Source organism: Zeus faber (genome assembly GCF_960531495.2).
Source record: "Zeus faber genome assembly, chromosome: 18".
In the NCBI taxonomy this organism is placed as follows: domain Eukaryota; kingdom Metazoa; phylum Chordata; class Actinopteri; order Zeiformes; family Zeidae; genus Zeus; species Zeus faber.
Genome location: NC_137210.1, coordinates 15,584,932 through 15,609,218, shown reverse-complemented (window position 1 = coordinate 15,609,218; position 24,287 = coordinate 15,584,932). Strand labels below are relative to the sequence as shown.

Here is a 24,287-nt window from a genome sequence, read left to right as displayed (position 1 = left end):
TCGGCGTTTTACGATCCGACTCCTGGTCCCCGGGAGTGATGGCGCTGTCAGCTGCAGCCTTGCGAGCCTGTTATTACGCCGCTCGCCGGCCGCGGATGATACCTGACACAAAGTGAAATCCCATTGTTATTCAAATGCGGCCATTATTTTCCGTTAGTTTTTATTTTTCCCGGTCTCGGGGAAATATCACCAGATTTATCTTAATGGCGGAGCTGACAAGAGTTTGAGGGAAAGGCAGCAGAGACGCGGGGCGGCAATAAACAAAGGAGATGAATATTTATTATTCCCGGGTACGGTGTCAAACACACGGCGCTGTTTTAAATACGCTATTTTAAAACTTCCCAGGATGTAATATAAAGGTACAAGGCACACGAGCGGAGAAGATGAGATGACGAAACGCTATCTGATTTGTTTGGGATCGTGAGGATATTGGAGGTAATGTTGGAAGGATCTTCCGGTGGAGCAGCGCCGCGTGTCACGTCGCGTTTTGATTCCATACTTCAACGGTGGGGGGAAAGCGTTGAATTGTGCATGGAGTCGCGCGCCGCCGCCGCCGCCGCCGCACCCCGGAGGTGTCATGTTATCCCCAAAACTTTCCTGAAACATCTACACAACTGGCGTGGGAGTAATAATTCATCACGCATTTCATTTAATGTGACAGTGAATCTCTGAGAAAGAACCCTCCACGGCTCCAAAAGTAAACAGAAACTAATCGTTGAAGTATTATTTCCACGGCCACATAACAACCGACCAGACGCCTGAGCCTCTTCGGGCTAATGCGATGAGATTTCATCATTCTGATGAAAAGTAATCGTGATGAAAAGAAAAGAATGCATCATTCATATAACATATATACATTATAAATATCGGGAAAGAGCCGCAAACGACTAACATATTAAACACGCGGAACCGTCTTGTACAAGATGAAGAGCATCGCAAACTCACCCCCGGCTAACGCCGGGATCAGGTCCGCAAAGTTTCCGCTCAGAAAAATTGTTCCACAACAACGTAGCTAAATATACGTCCTGGGAAAAAAAACAAAAAAAAAAAAAAAACCAAAACAACAAAAAACAAACAAAGCTAGCCTATTTACACTTATTAATACAAACATTTCCGTAATGAATCTCTTGCAGTCTTCCATTATAGTTTCTTCGTAGCGTCACAAGATGGCACCACTAGCCGGTGCTAACATAAGCATTAGCATTTAGGCAGCAAGAAACAAGGGGAGACATCCGTACAGGCAGGGGGAAGTGGTTTTCCCATGACAATGCTCATTATTAACAGATTAGCAGTCGATTTCAATTAACAAACAATTACAACAATTAACTAGAGATGCACCGAATTCGGATATCGGCCGTATATCGGCAACGGCCGATATTGCCTTGTTGACTGCCATCGGCCATTCACTGATGGCAGCGGCCGATGTCTATCCAGTGTTTCCCACAAAAAGACTCTCGCGTTCGCGGGAACTCAGAAATCTGTAAGTCAAGCTGCGTTCAGGGTAACTCGGGAAACATCGGTATCAGCATCGGGCCTTCTCCAAATTTATATTTCAAACATCGGTATCAGCATTGGCCCCGAAATTCGTAATCGGTGCATCCCTACAATCAACGAATCTATATTTTTAGACAGTATTTTACTGATTGAATATGTGAAACGTGCAATCAGAGGGAACCCCAAATACATTGCTGTGGTTCCATTCTCTATTTACATAAACATAGGCCGCGTTCAGACGGCGCCCTTTCTACATAACATCGCCCCCAACCCTTGGACCTCATCCCGCAGTTTATCACGGGGAAGCTCAATTCATCGCGCGACAATCCCTCGGCGAGGGGAGGAAAACGCCAGAATATTGATGAAATAGGGGCGAGTTTGTACTTGTGATTTGCCCAAAGGCGACGACAACAACGACCAGAAGTTTCTATCTTTTTTTCTTTTCTTCTTTTGCGTTTGGAAAAGGAGGGGAGGGAGAGGGGGGGATGATTAAAAGGGAAGCTCTGCACTGTGGAGAAGAACAGAGCAATCACTGGCGGGGGCCTTCCCCCTCTTCCCTCCTCTGCCCTGGTTCCCAGCGGAGGAAGCGGGGCCAGAGTGTAATGGGGCCAACGCGTCTCATTAATGTATTGACAGATATGAAAAGTGGGAGAGCCTCCGTGACACCAGCGTTAGTCCGCAGCACAAGGGAGAAGGGGCGGGGGAGCCGGGAGCCAAAAGCCATCTATGAAGCAGCCCGCGAGACTGGGAGACCGAAACGAAATATACATATCTCATAACTGCCTCTGGGGGGGGGGGGGGGGGGGGTTTAATGACACTATTACGTGACATGGCAGCGCTTTGCGACGTTCTCACCACGGCTAAACTGTCGACCGTGAGATCGCCAAAATCCTGTGGAATTCACTTTCCGAAAACGCCGAACGTCGGTAAATGATTCAGAAACATCCTCCAACTTGACCTGGTTCTTAAGATTTAGAGGCTGTTGGTTAATGATTAGATTAACCATTCAACCACATTTCTTTTTTTTTGGGAGGGGGGGGTTGTGGCTGGCCTTTTTGGTTTCAGACATGGATCTTTACTGATCACAAAGTTTTAAAGGAGAATTAACGGGGTTTAGCACTCGAACACTTCAAAGCACGAGATCCCCGTTGTTGAGGTCTTACAAGTGAACAGATTTACACTTTTACACAGACTGGTATTTTGAAAACCCAGCACATTTTTGGGGGTATTTATTTTGGTTGACTGTTGTCATACAAATAATTGTAATAAACATTTTTTCTTTTAATTCATTTAATTCCACTGCGTAATAGGGTTGTAGTAATAATAATAATAAATATAGTTGCAGGCAGCAATACACGGGGTCCAGGGCAGTCGGCCCTTCTTTAAAGTTCAATGGACGTGTGCCCTGGCTCTCTGTCCCGGTGTGTTTTGTGACTGCGGAAATGAATTTGTTCCGTCCTGGTTACAGTGCAGTTCTATGATCGGGCATGATGGCATTCCTGAGGCTTCTGACGTATTGAAGAAGAGCTATCTTTTGACATTGAACATAAAGATTTAAACCGTCAATTTTCCACAGCCCAACTGCGCCTTATTCCCATTCTTTTTGTTGCAACAATTCTAGCATTGGTTTAAAACCCTCCCCCTTAACGTTGGAAGTACTGGACATGATGATTGTGGCGTCTGTAGATTTTTACAAAAAGATGGGGATCTGGTCAAATAATCGTGATCACATCAGGCCATTATGTCCTCCTTGTTACAATTGTCATTAAAAATTAATTGTTATCACAACTTTAACCCTGAGTAAATACATTTATCTGGATGGATGTAGCTGCTGTATATATATTTTTGGACATATAAAACAATAGATCCTCTCAGTCATGGGTACGTCCTTGACGGCATTCCCTGGCTGCCTCATAACCCACAATAATAATAATTCATAACTCGTAATTCATTCTGATGATCTGACCTGACGCAAATAATCAACAACTACACCTTTCAGCATTAACCTTTGAACAAATTCATACTCTGGACTCAAACAGACCTATGCGGCCATATTGGACCTCGACCTCGAAGCCCAGCAAACAACCATAGGTTGATGAGCATGTTGTTTCCATGCCACAGCTGTTCACATTTGCAGGAAGAGCGGGGCGACATCCTTGGGAATAAAAAGTGACTTTCACCACCAGCGCAACCCCAGCTGTTCGGCAGAACCACCCCTGCTGTTTGGGGAAACAGCTCCATCTTTCCCTTTCTTTCCCATTGTGGGTTTTGAGGTATAATGCAACAAAACCCTCCAATTTCCTCATCAGTATTCCACTGTGTACCATGACTACCGGAGGTATACTGTTCCAAAACCAGGGCTATGCAGAAGAAAAACAAAACACTTTTTTAAGGATGTAGACAGACAGATAGATAGATTGATAGATTGATAGATTGATAGATTGATAGATTGATAGATTGATAGATTGATAGATTGATAGATAGATAAGATAGATAAGATAGATAAGATAGATAGATAGATAGATAGATAGATAGACAGCAGATAGATAGGTAGACAAACAGACAGATAGACAGACAGACAGATAGATAGACAGATAGACAAAGATTCAGGTCTCTACTTGGTATCCTCATGGTTTCTCTCAACTTCCCTCTCACAGGACCATGTGGATTTCCCCATAGGGTTGATGATTTATATTTTGCTGATATTTTGAATTTGTCCACTAACCGCTTGTCAAGCCGCCCTCATTCCAGGCATCAGTGCACAGCAGGACCGTTCAATTCGGGACTGTTTGCTTTGGTGCGGTCTTAGAATACGTATCAATTATCTCAGAATCCGTGGAATGGGTATAATAATACAGCTTTGGGTCGAGCGGGTAAATACAACAAGCTTTGAGAAGGGAACAGTGGAGAGGCCACTTACTTTTAACATTCAACTCAGGTCCAAAAACAATAACGTCTTAGTGGCTTAAAATGTTTCGGATCAGGACTTTCGGGGAACACCGAGTGGCCGTTCCTTGATTGTTGAGTTAAAGAAAAAAAGCCACATACTGATGTTTCCCCTGCACCGATCCAACTTCCCCTCAACACACCACATGCCACGTGCACGGCCGTGCCGGTCACCAGCCTCGGGTGGTCCGGAGAAGGAGCGCCTGGTTACAGCTATTTAGGCGTAATTATATATAACGCACAAAGCCCTGACAACAAATGAGGGCAATCTGTATTAATTGTAGGATCTCATCCGAATCTGGAGGCTTCGCATTTACAGCCGCTTTAAAATGTGGAGCTCTCAGCGACCAGATGGCTGGATCTGCCTCCATGTGCTTGAAGAGCTTTTGTACCTGAATGCAACAAAACACAATGCAATTATCTTGTAAAAAAAACTCAAAAGAAATGAACATGAACATGAACGGGCCATGAAGATGAAGAGGATATTTTACAGATTGAATACCTTCATCAGTGCACCTACCGACCACATTTCGAGAATTTGATTTGATCTATACATTTAGAACCTCAACGCGTCAACTCCAAACAGAATGTAATGTGTTCAGAATATGTCGGAATAATACCACACCATAACAAAGAGCATACTAGGGATTTATGTTATTCTTTTTATATATATATATATATATATATATATATATATATATATATATATAAATGTTTTTTTTTTTGAGGCTTGTTGTATATTTTCTTCAATTTTTTTCAATCTTTTTTTATTTTTAGGATTGATTTTATTATTCTTTATTTTCTTGGTTGATTTTATTGTTTATCTGTTTTCTATTATTATCAATTATTAGGCTTATTGCATATAAAGCCATAACTATGCATATATGTATGGCTTTTACATAAACACAAACAACAGACCTGCACAGTGTAGTTCAGCACAAACTTAAAAGCACCAAAACTTCAACTCTCAAATGTCAAATCAAATTTAACGCCCCCTCACTTATGTGCAGGAGACCCCAGCATGCCCTGACTTTTCGTCCCCTCTTTGTACTTTTCAAATCTCCATTCCTCCGACAGCGCTCCACGGATGTGTGTTGCTGCGACAGAATGGGGGGTAATTATGCCGCCACGGCTCATTGAGCGGCTCCGCCATGGACGCCCATGAGCAACGGCAGGAGACGCACTCTGACACTCCCTGCCACTCCTCCACTCACACAATTAGAGGGCGAATGCACACGCTCGGCTCCAATCAAAGGAGAATTTAACCCTTCGCCACCGTCAAACAAAGAGCATCGCTGCAGGTAATTTACCAGCTGCCAGAATGGAAGGATAGGAAGGAAAGGAAAGAGAATGGAGGGAAAGGAAAGGAAGGAATTGACCGATTTGGGTTGGAAAGCTACACTCCCACAGGGAATCAAGACGCCCGCGGGTTGATAGATAGAGACAGACAGCGGCTGTAGCTGCAGTGGTTCTCAGCTCCCGAACTGGTCCAAAACTGGGCTTTTTCAAAAAGTCTATCCAGAATTTGTGTGAGTGAACTGAATTTCCAACACTACGCTTTTATTTAGAAACGTGGCTTATAGCCGTGGAGCGTGGCCGTCATGACTTCACACGAATGTCCCACAGGTCACGTCATCGGGGCGGGGGTCACGCCGCCGGCGCACATGCGCTGCAGAGCGACAGGCTGCAGTGCGACAGGCTGCAGTGCCTTTTTAAAACGGAGCTCGGCTTCATCCGGCGCCGAGCTGACGGCTTCACGGCGACAAGGAAAGCTGAGCAGGTTTCAGCTTTATGCAAATGAGCGAGCGCCGAGCGCCGGGCGGCAGCCAATAGGGGGGAAGACGCGCTGTCAATGGCGCAGGACCTTGGAAAATGGACGCCTGGACCAGTGAGTAATTGTTCATGATGAGGCTTTCTTTTTAAAGGAAAGACCTCCCTTCAACTATCGATCAAATAAGGAACACGTCATTTTGTGTTCCTCCGATGAGAGTAATTCTTTATTTGAAGGGACGGATGACAGGACTAGTTACGTCGCTTTTTGTTTTTTTTCGAGAGGTCATTTAAACAGCTACACCACTGTTCCATTTTTAAATTGTAGACACGGCATCTATCTATATAATGTACAGTATGTTAAATATGGAAAGGGAGAGAGGTTTGAGATGTTTGGCGCGCCCACAACACCCAGTGGATTTTGAGTCACAAAAACCAGGGGCAGAGAGACCTGGAGGCGCGACGAGAGCTGCTCGGCTTCTCTTTTCCCCTCAATGTTTGATGTTGAGGGGGCACGGGGTTGTTCATAAATGTCACTGTTCGTATGGCTGCGCGTTTGTTTTCCGATGCCGAAAACCAATAAGTTTAATGTCAAAAACATGATTATTTTTTTAAAATCAAAGCTAATCTTATCAGAGCTTTCCCCAAGTTTTTCCCCCCACATCAAAACCATCTCCGCCGTTTGATTTTTTTTTTGGAGTGCACGGACCTTTGCGCGTTATGGCGGGGACACACCAAAAGACTTTCAAAAGACAGTATCACACATTTAAAGACCACCCCCACCCCCCTCACCCCCGCCCCCACCTTTCCATCCCATCTCAAATGGAAATCAAACGACTGCCTGAGGAGGGAGCGACCCTTAAGACGAGAGGTTTTCTCAGGATTTCTCTTCAGATCTGGGGGAAAAAATGGGTCTCGGGCTCGAAAAGTCCCCGATGCTGAAAAGTCCCTTCTGCTGGATCCGGGGGCATCACTGCACGGCCCTTTTGGGAAACGCTTAAATCACGCCGGTGCCCGAGCACGAATAACCATCCCAGCGGTAATTGGGGAGGAGGCTCCGGCCGCTTGCGCTGCGCTGGCGGCCCCCCCGCGGTGGTTTTACCGCGCTCGTGTTGAGAGGCGCCGTCGCCGCATTTTCGGGGACGGTTTTATAGGAGCCGCGCGGGGACGTGACGCAGAGGGACCCCGACCCCATCACTCCGGTCCTGGGCTCGGCCACACGCTGTCACCGCGGTCGCGGGGCCCCGCGCCTTCATAAATTTTCATGGCCTCGTCGCGGCGGCGCTTCGGGCGCCCCGTGAATATTGGCTGTGAATTATTTTGGTTTCAGCAGCGGATTGCACCTTTGAGGCCGTCTCTTCTCGCCGTTAGAAAACACCTTCCTGTCAAGTGAGTCTCCAATTACTTTCCACCCTCATGCACCAACGTCATTTGAACGAATTAAAATCTGCCATTGTGCGAAGCGTGGTGATAGGTGAGATTTACACATGTTTCTGCATCTCAGAAAAGAAAGTTGAGTTCTAACTGTGGGTAAATGGCTTATATCATGTATTCTCACCCTTAACCCATATTAATCTGTAAAACACTGAGTTCTGAGTCTTTAGGGCACTTTTATTCTGAGCCTTTTACCGAATAATCAAAACTTAGATGTACAGATAATTGTCGGGCAAACTAAAAAAAGAGAGTTAAAGACAGACAGCCAGCCATCCAACCATCTTCAGGTGCCCGGTCGGAGCAAACCGGATTCTATACAGAAGGACTTGCCGGGGAGAACACCGCACACCGGAATATTTTAAGATTTGAACGGCGGGAGCCTGCGCTCGGGTGTACCTGTCTGACTCTCGTACTTCCCAAAATAAGCCCCTGCCACTCGGCCCCATCTCGAGGCGCTCTCCAACGCCCGCTAATTGCCTTCTTATTCATGAGCAGTCTGGAGCCCGGGCTGGGGCGTTCCATTAGAGCATATGCTGCCTACGACACCCCTACCCTACCCCACCGCACCCCCCCAACCCCCCCCGACCTGGTGTTAACACATTGGCACCCCCCCCCCCCCCCCCCCCCCCCCCTCCCAGCAGCTCTGATGGAACAGGCCGCCCGCTGATTGGTCGGCTTCCTCCTGGAGTTGACTCTATTAGCTCAGACAATGGGGGTCTCGCTCCTGTGATGCGTCTGGAATAGATATAGTCGCTGTGTGTTTGATCCCCGGGGAGGAGATCCACCGCCCCGCCACGCTGCTTCATGTCAACCTTGTTGATCACGCGGGCGGTTATTTTCACTTTATCGATGCGTTTCTCGCGATTATTTTTTTCCCCCTGTCACTCTGGGGTTTATTGTAGAATGCCATTTTTTCATCTGAGTGTCATGTTCTGGTTAATTCTGAGGTTTGTTGGATATTGCCACATTTTTCCTGTTTGTTGTTGGGTTCATTTTTATTGATTATTTTTCAGGTCAAATTGATGTTTTTGTAGATTTTTATGATTATTATTTATTGCCATGTTTTGCTTGTTTATTGTTTACTTTTGTAGTTATTGTTTATTTTCGATTGTAAAAAAAACAAAAAAAAAACAAAACATCTATCCATCCATCTATATCCATCCATCTGTCCATCTATACATCTATCTATCCATCTATCTATCTATATCCATCTATCTATCCATCTATCTATCTATATCCATCTATCTATCCATCTATCTATCTGTCTGTCTGTCTGTCTGTCTGTCTGTTTGTCTATCTGTCCACCTATCTATCATCTATCCATCTATCCGTCCATTTATCTATCGATCTATCCATCCATCTATCCATCCATCTATCCATCCATCTATCCATCTATCTAATGCTGCGTTTCAGGGGCCAATGTGTTAACACCAGGTTGTTTTGGGGACAGGCCTCTTGCTGCTGGTGTTTCAAAGAGGATACACTTCCTTGGCGTGAAGCTCTAATTCCTTGTTTTTTTCTTTTATGGTGGTGAATTCCGCGGCTGCAGCAGCGCAGCATCGGTACCGTGAATCAGTGGGATTTAGTTGTCACGGCGCTTGTTTACGACATATCTTCTTAAAATGCATGCATAAGAATCTCTTACAGCGTTATCTGCCATTGAAAGATGATACATGCAGGCAGTATAAAAACTCGGACCACAGGCTTAGCAGAAACGTCTCGGTATTAAAACGTCGGGGCTTACACTGTGTTGCATTTCACTCCAGACAATCCTCTGGTTTGCAGCGTGGAGGCAAGAGAGGAGAAGAGCTCAGTTTAGCATTAGAAGAAGCATAAAGTGGACATGATGGACGTGCATGGATTAAAAAACAAACGAAAAAAAAACCATGGAGCTGGTTTGAAAAAAATGAGGGAGAGAAAGTTAGTCGGAACAAAAATAGTAGGCGGTTATTTAAAAAGACAGAAGGCAGAGATTATTTTTAAATCAATGTATTCACTTGAATAATTAACAAGGTTATTAATTAAAATCCATACATAATTAACCTTAGCGAGAGCGTGGAGCCAAAGTGTCATAAAACCACAGCGGCGGAGAACAACAAACTCTGTTCATTGGGTGAATTTGCACAAGACAAAGCAAACAAAACAAACAAAACAAACAAGATTTGCACGATTTCAGGGGGCCTGGGCCGAGTGCGAGACGCATCTGAAAGAGCTTGTTTGGAAAAAACGGCCGGAGGGGGGCGGGGTGGGTGGTAGGAAGGGCAGTGAGGCTGCAAAAGTAATCCCTGATGAGAACTGTCTCTCAGCTGAATTGGACTGTCAGTTCCGGCCTGACCTTTTGCCCCCCCCCCAACCCCCCGAAGCGCCACTTTGGCTTCAAGGTTGTTCCTTGGTGGCAGGCGGCAAAATAAATAAATAAATAAACAAATAAATAAAAACCCGCGTATCACAAAAGGGACGCGAGCTAATTTGTGAGGAAACAACGGCTCTGTCTCTATGGCAAACAATTGATCCAGTCACTCACACCCAATCTATTCCTCTCGCACACAGAGACGAGGAGGACACGGGGACACACGGCACCGAAACCTTCCTCGTCCCTCTCGGGGTGAAGCTGTTGATTTGCTAACAAACACAGATCGATGGGAGGGTCTGAGTGGAAGACGAGCACAAAGAATTAATTTCCGGCTCTGGAGAAAAGGGTGGGGGCGGGGGGGGGCTATGGCAAATCGGCGGCTCTAATGGAGGAGGACAAGCGATGTTTATGGCCCCGAAAAAGAAAGGCGCTCCTGGCGGCGGGGTCCTTACCAGTCGGTCCAGGCTGGTGCCGGCTGCCGTGGTGGGCCGCTCCTCGGGGCTGTACGGCCTGAAGCGGGCGTTGAACACGTCCGACACGCCACGGGCCGACCGGGCCAGCTCTGCGGCTTTTGGCTGGCCGCAACCTTGGAAGACCTGCAATTACACGGAGATGGGCATCCGAGCCGGAGTCACCGCGGAGGCAGAAAATAGGGAAAACACCGTGTTTTGTCGTGTTTTCGTTGGGGTCAACGCGCCGACGGTTCAACCCCTGCACATTTACATCGATCCGACCGCGCCGACAGGTTCCCCAGAGCGGGGCCGTGACCGAATGTTATATCAGACCGCGGAGCGGAGCTTTTTCGCCAAATCGGGAGGTGAACACCACATATAATTAAGCGATAAACAAAACTGCATCTGTTCCAGGAGAAAGCCAACGGGGTATTTCGGCTCGAAGGAGGGAACGGTGTCCAGCATTGTGTAGGCAGGAAAAATGTTTTCGCAGCCACCTACATTTTTTTGTCTCACGGCGAACTACAATTTGCGGCCACGGGAAGAAATGCAGTAAAACACAGGAAACACATTAACTACTGTTAGCTTGAACTAAGATTATCTGGCCAGAAGGAAACATATAATTCAAATACAACGCTCTAAACTTGGGACATAATTATTGTGTTGTAACTGCACACCTTCAACAAAACCACAAATGTTTCCGAAAGCACACATGATACGACGGTGAAGTAAAAAAAAAAAAAAAAAAGAGGATTATGTGCAGTCTTATTTATAAACTTAATTGACGTACCCTGTAGGAGACCTGGGCACTGTTTTCTTGCATATTCATGATGGCCTCCGAGATCTTGACATCAATAGGCTCCATGACCGATTCGATGTTGAAAGGTCCCTCCAGCCGCTGCGCCACCAGCAGCATGGCGTCTGCCAACATGGGTTCATGGAGGGAAAGAAAGAAAGAAAGAAAGAAAGAAAGAAAGAAAGAAATGGTTAGACATATTAAAAACATTGGACAACTTAAAGCCAGGAACCAAAACATGTTTTTTTTTATGATGTATAATACCAAGAAACTGGTAATCTGGTAAAAAAATATAAATTAATTAAATTATTATTATTTTTTTTTAATATTAGGACTGTGTATTGGAAAAAAAACCTTCATTATAAGATTATAACATGACAACTTGTCAATTCAAATATCACAATATACAGAGGAACACGTCCATATTGAATAATTGGACAACATTTTGGGGATGTCTTGGATTTGTTTTTTAACATATTATACTGTACATGTGAGAAAGTAATTGCTGAAAACGTGTTAAAAGACTGAGCGATTCCATTCCATTCCCTCCGATTCCCCTAACCATTCCGGTGTTCCGGGTTTTTTGGGGCGGGTCTAAATCATGACTCGATGTAGAGCGCCAGGGGCTCTCTTACTGCAGCCCACACTAGTTTGCTTTCTAACTGCGGCGCCTTCGTCCCGCAAACGCATCTTCCCTGGACGCCAGAATGCACACAACAGCCCGGCCTCCTTATTTGTATTTCCGTATCTTTCCGAGCGTGGTGGCCCCGGGGAGCGGGGCCCTGAGCGGGGCTGTCCCCGGGCGCACGAGGAGGACGCCGGAACGGAGAATAAATATCCCATTTCCCCATGTTTTATTCTTAACTTCGGAACAAAATCAAAACAACCACGAGCAGCCCGTTATTGTTTTTTGGCTTTTGGATTTGTATAGGTATGTATTGGATTAGTGGCATTCAAGACGTGATGAAGGCTGCGCCTCTCCCACAGCTTCTCAGCGTAGAGGGAACTGCCTTCCCCCCCCCCCCCCACGATTTTGTAAACTGATTTTATATACTTGGAGATTTTTCAATCATTTGTCATCATTGAAATTTGGCTGGGCGGTTAATAACACATTTTTCTGCGGTGTGACAAACTCAGAACACATCTATTGTTGTTTTTACGGGGACTTTAAGAGCTTAAGAAAGGCTTAAGCCTTGAGTCGCGAACAGCCCATGTAGTCCAGAAAATTATTATTATAATTATATATATATAATATATATAATTATTATAAATTAATTATTATTATTATTATTGTATTATTTTACTGTAACTCAGCATTAAAGACAACAACTAACTTAAACTATATCATATCAGAACTATATTATTAAGAGAATCAAATCCAAGACAATATTGAGTCCCATAATTACAATCGATATTATAAAGATATATCGTCCAGACCTACAGTCAACACAGCAGTGTATTACAATTTTAGAGTCAAAGGTATTTAAAAGGATCAATATATTAGGTACAATAACATAATATACAATAACTCAACAATACTCAATATTGTTATTCAGCAACAAGGTTCAGCTCTTGCGTTCCACTGTCCGGACTTCACATTGGACACCACACACACACAAACACACACACACACACACACACACACACACACCGCACGCACACACACACACACACACACACACACACACACGTCTCGCTGTTCAATTACTCGTCAGTTACATCCTCGCCCCCATCGCAGTATGCCAACGCGTGACGAGGCATTCACGTTTCAGGCGCAGAAAAAAACAAAAATAAAAAATTGCAATGTTTATGCAGATCAACTCAATTAAATCAACAGAATCGAGTTATGCGGGGTGGAACGAACAGCGCTGATGAGTCATTGATTTAATGGAAGTTGTGAAAGCCAAGCAGTTTGAGTTCTCATTTACATTCGCCGCGGGCCGGAGATGCCGCGAGGTCAAAGGCTCATTAATACCCATGTGCGGACAGGAAGCGGGGGGCGCGTCGGATCACCCTCGCATTGTTCGCGTCGTCTTCCATCGACGTCGGGGGGGGGGGTTCTGAAAAGTTTTGGCGACGGAGATATTCTCAAAAGAGAGAGAAAAAAAACACAACCTTAGAAACAAAGCCCCGGATCGCACCTTAGAACGCCTGTCTGGGGGGGCGTTCCTTCCGGCGTGCGCGGACCTCCCCGCACTGAAAAACCCCAAACAGGCGGGCCTGTCACCGTGACTCTACAATTACCTCTCCGCCCGATTAGGTCACGCTGTCATTTTGCAGAGCCGCGTACGTACCTATTACTCATACGTTCCACCGGAGGACTCCGCCGCGCGCTTTAATTTTGACCAGGGTTTTTGTCAGGGAAAATCTGCCGGGAATCTGCCGCAACAAACGCTGACAGCGTGATTTCACGCTCGTTAGCGCAGATCATATCGCTACGATTCAACTTATCCCCGGGAACCGTAGTCGTGCTTTTCAACTGCTAAATAGATGAATGGCAAATTAGTGTGTGCCGTGAAAATGTTTCAAATTCCACCAAAAGTCAACAGATCATGGAAACCAGATCAAAGCTGCACTCAATTCATCGGACTCAGCGGTTCCAGCAGAACGGAACAAGCTCGAGTCTCACACTCGAAGAGAGAACTGTTCGCGGTGATGAAAGGTTCCGACTCCTTTTAGAGCTTCGGTTCTTCATGAGTCACTGAGTCAAGAGTAAAAAGTTAAATTTTCCGGCCCTTGGTTCATTTGGTCGAGCAGTGTTTTTTTTTCTTTTTGTCAGTCAGTGTGCGTTACAATAACAGGATGAAACAAAAATAAGCTCACAAACTGCACGGGGACAACATTTCAATGAGGAATTATAAATAAAGGGAATCACAAATATATTTTTATATGTGCGTAGGCGTCTCTCCCTTCGCCCCGATCGCCGTGCCCCTCGGTTCTCCAAATGAAACAACTGAAAAGTCTGCTTATCGATTGGGTGTCTTAAGGGTACTCTTATCGGGTCCTTGAAAAACGAAAACAAATCAAGAGCAGACTCAACACCGCTTTATTTTTTGCGCATCACGCATGGAGGGGGGGGCGAAGCGGGCGAAGCGGGAGCGACCCGCGCCCACCGCGCATCGTCACCCGCTCGGGAGCCGGGTCCTCCTCGTCCGTGCGTGAGAGCCACGCAGGGGCAGCCGGCCCCCGCCCCCCCGGCGCCTATCTCCATATCGGCGACGGAGCGGGAGAGAGACAGAGAGAGAGAGAGGGAGAGAGAGAGAGAGAGAGAGAGAGGGAGATGTCTCTTCTGATAAAAGTGAAAACGCTTCTTCGACGAGACTTAATCCTATTGCAAGTTACAAAGAGGTTGTATAGCATATACAAATAGAACATCTATTTTCTTAATTTCTCCAATACTGTTAACAGTACCGATAACGTCGGAGCTTATGGATACTACGGTCTTTAACCCATTTAATACTGGGTCTCGGTGACGGTGATCTCCGTGCCCCACCCCCGAATAGTCGAAATATTCACATTGAACAGCCGAAATCCGATTCCACTGACAAAATTCAGAGTTGGAGCACAGCCCTAGTGGCGTTTTTCCGCGGTGAACATGACAGCGCTGCGTCATTTCATTGCAAACAAAAAAAAAAAAAAAAAAAAAAAAAAGTGAGGCGGCGGGAAAACAGATTGGGGAAACTTAAACATCATGAAAAAGCCGACGCCCTGCGCCTGTTCAGCAGCAGAGCCGGTCTGAGCTGGGGTGGGGTGGGGTGGGACCGGAGACGGCCAGCCGGGCTTAGGGAGGAGAGCGCGGCAACATAAGCTCCGGCCTTGGATTGCCGGGGCGAGGAAATCTTGTGATATCTCGCTCAAATGAACACACAGTAAGTGAGCCTTGGGGTTCCAGCGGACGTAAGGTGGAGCGCACCGGCAGCTTTCCGGCTGGGAGGGAGTCACCCCCTGTATTTAATGTCTTCCACCGAGCGAGGAACGTTCTCATCGCTCTGCGCGACAAGAAAACTCGGAGACTATTCTCAACTTGTAAACGCCGCACGCGTTTCCTTCTTGATCTCATGATGTAAACCCGTGCAACAGCCTCGGGTCCCGTCCGCCCGTTGTTTAGCAACAAACAAACAGCAAAAAGTCAAGCTTGAGTTTTCACACACGTCAAGTGTAAATAGTGAAAATTCGGGTCAGAGAAGCCAACAGGGAGCTCTTCATATCTCGTAATAGGAGAAAAAAGCGGAACGCCTCCAGCGTTCAGAGACGAGGATGGCAATCTTCCCCAAGAACCACGGCTTATCTCCGACTTATCTGATGGGCTTCCGTAAGTGCGGCGCGCCGGGGAACTTTGCCACCGCGCCCGCCGTCGGACGGAGGTGGAACAAAAAAAAACAAAAAAAAGAGAAAGAGGTGGGAGGAAGAAAGAGATGTTGATGGGGTCGGGTCGGGTCAGGTCAGCGGTTCCTCCCGAAGGAAGAGCAGCCCCCCCCCCCCCCCCCCGCCCCGCTCTGGATCAGACTCCGACTCCACCTCCTGCCGAATTAATGACTTTCCTCTCCGAGCCCGAGCGGCGGAGTCCGATCCTCGGTGGTTTCGGAGCCAAACGCTCCCCGCCTCTCTCTGCCGCGGCTGATAGGCCAGTGGCCAAACGGAGGGAATCTCGTTATCATCACGCCACAGCTATGCAAATACACTCTTCTTGTCCCATTTTGAGAAAAGGGGTCTGAAAAATCCTCTTCCTCGTTTGCCGTTTCAATGAATAGAAAAAGTACGAAGCTGCGAGTGCTAAATAGTTTGGATTAGATGACGTGATATAATTTCATTTTTATTTATTTTTTTTTCCCCCGCATGGAGAACGGTTTTGTGGTGCCAGCTAATTTACATTGTCTTGCTGACCAGCGGAAAAAAAGACGCAGGGCTAAATGTTATTTTGTGCTCTGCCTCTTTATCGAGATTGATGTCCACTTAAATTCAGGCTATGTCAGCCAGCGGCAACCTCCGGCCGACAAGGACAAATAAGGAAAGTGAAAAGGCCCATCTATGTTTCTAAAGAGATCCACGGGATGAAAAATGACTCTGGTGTAATTTGGATTCTGTAAAGCATAGCTCATCTGTGGTGCAGTCAACCAGCTAATGGCGCTGGATGAAATGGTGAAGAAATGGCAAAGGAAAAGCAGATTGTCCCCGGGTCACTATTAGCCCTGACAGAAAAAGTCCTTGAACGCACGCACAAGATACATACACACACACACACACACACACACACACACACAAACACACACATACCTCTGTAAAAATTCACACACAAATATAGACACAGACGGACACAGATGTGACGCCTCTGCACCAAGGATGTCCATCCACAGAGACTTCCAGGTTTAATATTACAGTGAGATGAAATTCAGCTGCCGCTTCAATATATTTTGATATCGCTTCACATGTGGGATTTCTCTAGGTACTGCCATTCAATTTTCCGCCTTCTTTCCATAACATTATTTGTAACATTGGGCTGTTATAAAAATGCCCGTGTGCAGCTGCGCCTTCCCCCGGAAAATGGCAAAATGCAAAAATGTTCTTGGGTGCTGCGTTTCAAAGTGACCACAAGCAGCAGGGATTTTTGTTTTCCGTTTTAATAGGTATGGATCAGCTTACCTGCATCATCTAAAACAACAATATGGAATTTTGGCCATAATGTAAATTAAATAGAATTTCAGGACTTTTGGTGACAATGGAAAAAAATAAGAAAGAACGTATTATGTAATGCATGTATTACACTGTATTTTAAATTACACCTTTACGAACGAATGGAGGGGCATGTGTTTTTACAACATTATGGTATGCTAGAGATGGAATTCATATAAAAACAGACATTTCAAAATGAATATTCAAATTGGCATTCGCAACACCACGCTTCACAACTGAACTTGTGCTGTAAATTTAATGAGTCGTCTATTTTTAGAGAAAGCCACACCGGCTTCCTGACTACAACACTGACGCGGTAATGCAAACAAACGTATCCTCAATTTGCTCCCCGTGAAACGCAAGTCGGAAAAAACCAAACACGAGCAAAATACCGTCTGACATCATTGTGTCGACGCTGCGAAAAGGCACGGTGAGTGAAACACATCTGGAGTCGCAGCAATTACGCCCCACGCTGGTTTCCGTTCCCGTCATTTCAGAGCGACTCTGTGTGTTCAGGGTGTTTTTCGGCGTCGTCAGGGCGGAATATCTAGGACGCTCGGGAGACGCTCGCGTCACAACGTCCGGCGTCAGTCCGAGATCTGACGTCGGCACACACCCATAGGTCCTGAGGAACTGGGGGTGGGCGCTTCCTGGGAGGTTTCAGGGTGTTTCACGCGGGAGACAATGAGACCGCGAGCCGCTCCAGTAAGTCAAAATAAATCTAAATCACATTCCTACCAACCCGTTAACCCGTTTAATTCTATAAAACTTCCTCCTTTGTGATAGTGTAAGGGGGGAGGAAAAAAACCCCGAAAAAAAAAAAAAGCGCATCCGCGGGGTGAAAGGAAAGCATCCAAAACCTCTTGTGGTGTGCAACACCGTGCTGCAGGATTTGCATTATGCGCTTAATAAGAGCTAGCTCTGCGGAGGCTCTGCGAATTTGAACCAAAGCCCGGGACAAACATGGCTGCTCCCTCTCCTCCATCCCCACTGTCTGAATGTACAAATGGCTGGTGGCGGCGCTCCGGACAACACCGGGCGTTGATGAAACTAAGCCGCCTAATCCAATAATGAGCGTTTTCTGAGCGGATACTGTTACTAATGGGGTTGGAAATGTCGTAGGGACGCTGACAGGGAGTATTTTAAACGACTTTCCCCCACAAATATGCTCAAAGAAAATCCGTTGACCCAGTCAAATTCTTCTCTCCCCAAAACCACATGTTTTGGGACTCGACGTTGCCCGCAAAACCGCCCAGATGCAGCAGATCTGGACTAGTTTTTTGTTTTTTTTCTTCTTTCCTGCTGAACAGCATCAGACAACAGACCATAATATGCCCGGCTGCTCGGAGCCACGGCGAGAGGGAATAACTTCGCCCCGCTTCATAAAGTCTCTCCTACACCAGATTAGTAATGACACAGGTGGGAAGAGGACGCGCGATGGGAACCGCTCAGCCACATCTCTGTGGAAGAATGAGAAATTAAGAGATTAATATGTGGATTAAGGCTGATAATGAAAAATACTGAAGCACGGGGTTGAAAATAGAACCATATTAAATAAAGCACTATGTTGCAGAGTGGATCAATCACCCACCACCCCTTCCCACCGGGATCGTGTTTAAATTTTATTTTAGCGGAACGCCGGCCTCATTAAATTGGCCATTTCATCCCATAACAGCGCTGATCGTCCAGCCAAACACTTTCCTTCCCGATGGGAGCGTTAATGATTTTCTCGCCGCTCTCCCCACGGCGGTCACCTGGCAGAGCACGGGGGGTATACTTTATATTTGTGTTTGTTTAACCTTGTGTCTGCGCGGCGGCGCAGCCCCACGGAGATTAAGCGGCGTAAATAGACTTTATAAAAGCGTTCCACGAGGGTTCCAGCCGTTTGGGTGGAATGGCTTTTCGACGCCGGTCGACTTGGCACCTCTATCACACACGTAGAGGTAATACAGCCAAAGACTAATGGGAGACGAATGGAAATTTCACACCGAATAAATTGGAAAGACAATAAACAAGACAATAAATCCACATGCTCAGTTCATGCTTCTATGTTGGTAGCGGCTGGTGGGAGTCCGGGTCACATGCCAGAACCTGTGGCTCCTCGTTTTGTTCTTCGTCTTCGATCTGGTTTGTTATCGGACAGAGATGTTATTAGATATATCATTATTAAGACCCATCCTCGAATTACAAGGCAACTTCCTTCCCTTGGACGTTCCCTTTTCCCTTTACTTCCGCCTGCTGTCACATCGTTCATGCATGATTCAGGACGCGGGATGAGAAACGCCTGTGGGCTCGGAGCCTCGGCTGGAAATCTTTGATCCGAATATTCGGATTATTGATTTCAGAGCTGATTTCTTCTAAATTTGTCTCTTTGTTTTTTGCATAATATCTCAATTTTTGTGTGTATGTGTTTTACGTACTGTCCCTTTATTACAGCTACTTTCACTGAACTGACCAGCCTTTTTCTTTTTCTCTTGACCATTTCTGTGGGGTTTATTTTAAATGTTTGCGTGGATTTGTCTTGGAACACTGGTGAGACACTGTTAAAGGGGACCTTTAATGCTCTGTCATAATGCTGCAATGTCGGATGTTCATATCAGTCCTCATTAAACTAATGACAAAGTAATCACTGTGAGCAAAACGCTGAGTCTTCCGAACGCTCGGCTTTTCCACTCTCTGCACGAGCCGACGACTCGTCTCGTCACGGATATCTTGATTTGGTCGTCTGCTGCATCGGATCCGTGAGGCGTTTCTCCAAATAAAACCAATAAAAAATAGTGTGTTTTTATCGTATATGTATTTATTTTATTTTATCTTCTGACCTTCACATGAAACAAGAAATCCGGAGTCCAGTATCTCCCACAAGGCTGGCAAAAAAGCCAGAACTAACTTTCAACCGACACCTTGTAGATCTAATATGAGTGAAGATTCAGCAGCTGGATCGCTTATTTCCTCGCCTCAAACTTGAAAGTGAAGGTTGCGGAGTAAACAGCAACCAGGAAGCCATGCTCAAACCCCATTGGCACACATAACTCGGGGCCTTGGGAGGGTGGCTCCTCCCACTTAAACAGAGCGTCGGGAACACGATGGATTTAGAGGCACGTTAGTAATGGCTGTAATGCACAATCGGAGTGGTATTTGCAGCAAAAACCTTGAAAAACATGTCTTGGGGACCTCAGAAAGCTATTTTAACTTTGGTAGAAAGGAGCATAATAGGTCCACTTTGAGCATCGACAAATACAACTTTATATATCACACGAGATGCTCCGGATATTTCACCGTTCTTTTTGATTATTTTTTGACAAAGCAAAAAACCTTGGTGCATATACAGTGAGGATCAGAGAAAAAGCTGCTATAAAAGACTAACCTTTAGGGAAAAAATACGTGGGTTGATCCCCTTTTTCTTAACTCTCATTTTCAGTGCTTGTGCACAGCCATTTGGGTCTCTGACGGGCCTACTAACACACACACACACACACACACACACACACACATACACACACACACACACACACACACACACACACACACACACACACACACACACACACACACACACACACACACACACACACACACACCGTGAAATAAGACAACCCGGTCTAGTTTATCGTGAGCGGTCCGTTTCAGAAAACATGTCCTAAAACGAGCCGCTCAGTTTTGCTGCCTTAACATACGTCACTGCAGTAACATACGTCACTTCGATAGAATTAGAGCCGAGGAAAAAGAAGTGGGAGCGTGGGAAGTGCTCTGTCGGCTGACCAGCACAAATCTTCTAAAAGAAAGAGGAATAAATACCAACTTTCTGTGACACAGCTGCAGACGAGGGAAAAAAGAGTTCTGCTGTTTGTTTCTTTCCCTGTGTGTATATGTGTGTTTGTCCATGGTAGGTTCTCTAAGCAAAACCATAGATTTCTTAATCGTATTCATTCTATTTTATTTCCCAATGTTTCTGTAATTGAAAGAAACAAAAAGCCCCGGGCCCCGCGGGGCTCCAAGCTCCACACTGCGCTGGACGCCGCCGTCAAAAGTATGAACAAACTTTTGAATGAGGCCTTGTAGATCTAATATATGAGTGAAGATTCAGCAGCTGGAGTTCTTATTTCTCGCCTCAAATTTGTTCCGAAACAGATTCTAGTGTACTGATAAAGCGAAAACAAGGAAAGTTACAGAGTAAATAGAATGGAATCCGGAGCAAAGCTCAAACCCCATTGGAACGAGGGGCCTCTCCGCCCGTAGGGTGGATTGGTCGCATGTTAGAATGGCTCGAATGCATAATATATTTATGTATTGATAATAATAGTATGTGGAACAGTGCTTGCACTGCTGCCTCACAGCAGGAAGTTCCTGGGTTCGATTCCCGCCTGGGGTGCTCCGGCGGTTATCTCCCGATTAGGGGCCTTTCAGTGTGGAGCATGTTCTCCCCGTGCTCACATGGGGTTTCCTCCATGTAACATCAGTAAGGACCCCCACCAAAAACAGGCAGGACATCGTCGTATGACCAGGGATGGACGTTTGTAATTGGTCCCCGGCGTCGCTGCATACTGCCCACTGCTCCTGGCTGCCCCCCGGAGGAAGGACAAGCCAGGGCGGGTTAAAAGCAGAGAACGGGTTTCACCGGCCACCATTTTGAACTGGTGTGTTTGTTGGTCGCCCTCGCCGCATGGGTGCATGTGTTGTGGTGTGTGTGCGCCGTGTGATGAATAAAGAATCTTCTCGTAATTTCTTCAGCCAAAAAACACGTTTTGGGGACCTCGGAAACCTGCATTAACTTGGTGAACAGGAGCATAAAAGGTCCGCTTTAAAACAATAAAGAACAATTGAAGCCGTACGACAACAGTTGGACAGAGTCTCCCGGGTCCCGCTATCAGCGGGCGTTGAAACATAAAACTCAATAAATGATGTTTGAAGACGTTTCCTTTCAGTGCCCTTGTGGAGAAGAGGGGAAATATTTTGCCCTAGCTGCGAGGTCTAATTTCCAGCCCTGGCGTGTGAGAGGATGCCTTTTTCCTTTTTTTGGTTCAATATTTTATTCATGAGCAAGTTTCACAAAGGAAAAGGACATGTTCCTGGCTCCAATTTTCATAAAAACTGAACTCGAGGAGGTTGTAGGCTGGTTCCAGTTTCCAAATGAAACAAATGGCCTAATTAAAAAGAAACGAGCGGATGGAACCGGCGCGGATCGCTTTCAACGCCCTGACACGTCCCTCCCGAGGAAACAACAACAGCAAAGCGAAAAAGAGACAAAGGGAAAAAGGAGAGACGAACCATTTCGACTTGGAGCCCGTCGCCGGAGTCTCGGTGGCGAGCGGGCGGGGGAGGCGGGTTTCCATCAGCGGTGTCAAGCGCCTGTCAGCGACAAAAAATGATAATGACACGCGGGGTGTAAACTACAGAGGACAATATTCATCACCTGCGGGACTTGACTTATGTTTCCAGCGACGGCGGCGGATGAAGACATCCATTTTGGAGGGCAGCATGATAAATAACGTCATCACCATCGTCATCAGAAGGGTTAACAGGGAAAAATAAAAGGTTGTTTATTTCCTTTTTTCACCTCAAAGACAAGCGAACGCCGTTTAAAGCCCGGTAACCGCCACCTCTTGTACTATTTAACGTCCTTCTCCGGACGTATTCCGCCGCCACGCATCAATCCCGCATTCACCGCCTCGCATCGCTGACGAATTGGCGATTTTATACTCAAAAGACGTCGGGGTTTGAAGCCGTTGCTGGAATGGCGCTTGGCAGGAAAAGAGGGATAATCATCCCACGGCTCTACGGAACTCTCCATTCCGATTGGTCAACGGCGGCAATTGGCGGCCGGTTATTTGTGAATAATGACCGGTACACTGCTGCACAACACTTCAAACTACACAACACAAACTACAATGGAAAGACCCGAGGAGACCGTGGACGACTTTTTCCCTTACTCTCTAAGCCTAGGCTAATAGTTATAAAAAATAATTTCAAATTGATGTTCTGCCTCAATGTATTCTCTTATTTAGTAAGTAGCTGCTGTAATAAGAGGGATAATGTGCAGCCAGATGGTCATTATCACAAAATAACCCCCTTTAGATCACCCCGTTGGGGAGGGTTATTTTGCGTACATTATCCCTTACATATCCAAGCGGCGAGCCCGCTCACCAAGAAATAAAACCATTTCCAGTTTAATCCCCCCCGCCTACCTCGAAAGCATCTTCCGAGCGGTCAACGCGTTCGCTTCTCCTCATTTTTTTTTGGATCCGTGACGAACGTTTGCGAGAGTGATATTTGTTCACGCCACGGTGATGGTAATTACCAGCCACGCCCGTCTGTTTGGAGCAAACAAGCAGCATGTCACATTAGCTGGAGGTTGGGATTTGTGCAGCCATCTCGAAATATCAACCTGGTAATTTATGCAGAGGCCTTCATTTTTCATAAATCCCAGGGGGGGACTTAGCGCGCTGGGTTTGATTGTGTTCGGCGCGGTGCCGGTTTGGAGGACGAAAAAAACAAAAAAAAAAAAAAAAAACCCAGAGACTGACAGGTGTTCATCAGTGGTTTTACGCTCCAGCTAAACCATCTAATTAAAACCTAATCCCAGTTCCAATTATTTCAAGAATTCACACCTTATTAAGCGCGCTTCGCCTTTTACACGTGTTTTACCGTAAACGTAAAGCGTCCCTCACCGCGTCCAGATTCCCCCGATGACGGTTTTGTCAGAGGGAAGCTGTGAAGTGCCTTTCCTGTCATTTATCGCGACCCACTCTACATGTTATTGTTGTTACGTGGGGGGGACGGGAGGTCGGCGTGGATTCATCCTCGAACCACGTGCAAATGGATTACAGACCGGCCTGGAAGCCATTATAATCCATGATTATATGTTTAATTACATCAATATGAGCGAGAAAACCCACGCGACAAGCCAGGTACCGTATTTGCATATAGACGTTTCTTCCATTCCGCCGTTAATTCACACGATTGGAAACAAAAGCCTTTCGCTAAGTGAGAAAACGTTGAAAATTGCCCCCGTGCGGCAATCAGGGCGGATCAATCCGGCATCTCATTAGTTTCTCCTTCAACGTTTGGGGAGAAAAGTCCATAAACGAAACGCTAAGGTCGCCGCCGTCCGCGCAGCGTGGTCTGCGTTACATCATTAATAAAGCCACGGCCCACTGAGACCGCAGCTTTATTATTTCCACCCTTATAACCTTGCCCCCTGCGCCGGCAAACTTTCCACCGCGAGCAGCACTTTGTTTAAGTCTGACGTCGGGGGCCTTGAAGCCGGGCTGCCGCCAGAAGGGTTCCGGGTAGCCTTCGATCCTCGCGCTGGGCTCCTTTAAGTGAAATATCTCGGTCACATTTCGTTTGCCGGGTCCGTCGGTTTCTCTTG

General features: G+C 46.2%; 1 protein-coding gene across 1 annotated transcript in view; it reads right to left on the bottom strand.

The window, feature by feature from the left end:
- Nucleotides 1-24,287, bottom strand: part of LOC307243778 (glypican-6-like) — an 82,696-nt gene that overhangs the window by 11,945 nt on the left and 46,464 nt on the right. The window contains exons 5-6 of the mRNA XM_080018723.1: nt 11,240-11,370; nt 10,450-10,593 (exon numbers count right to left, since the gene is read on the bottom strand). Coding sequence (XP_079874849.1) covers nt 10,450-10,593; nt 11,240-11,370 — 275 coding nt within the window. The remainder of the gene's footprint in view (nt 1-10,449; nt 10,594-11,239; nt 11,371-24,287) is intronic.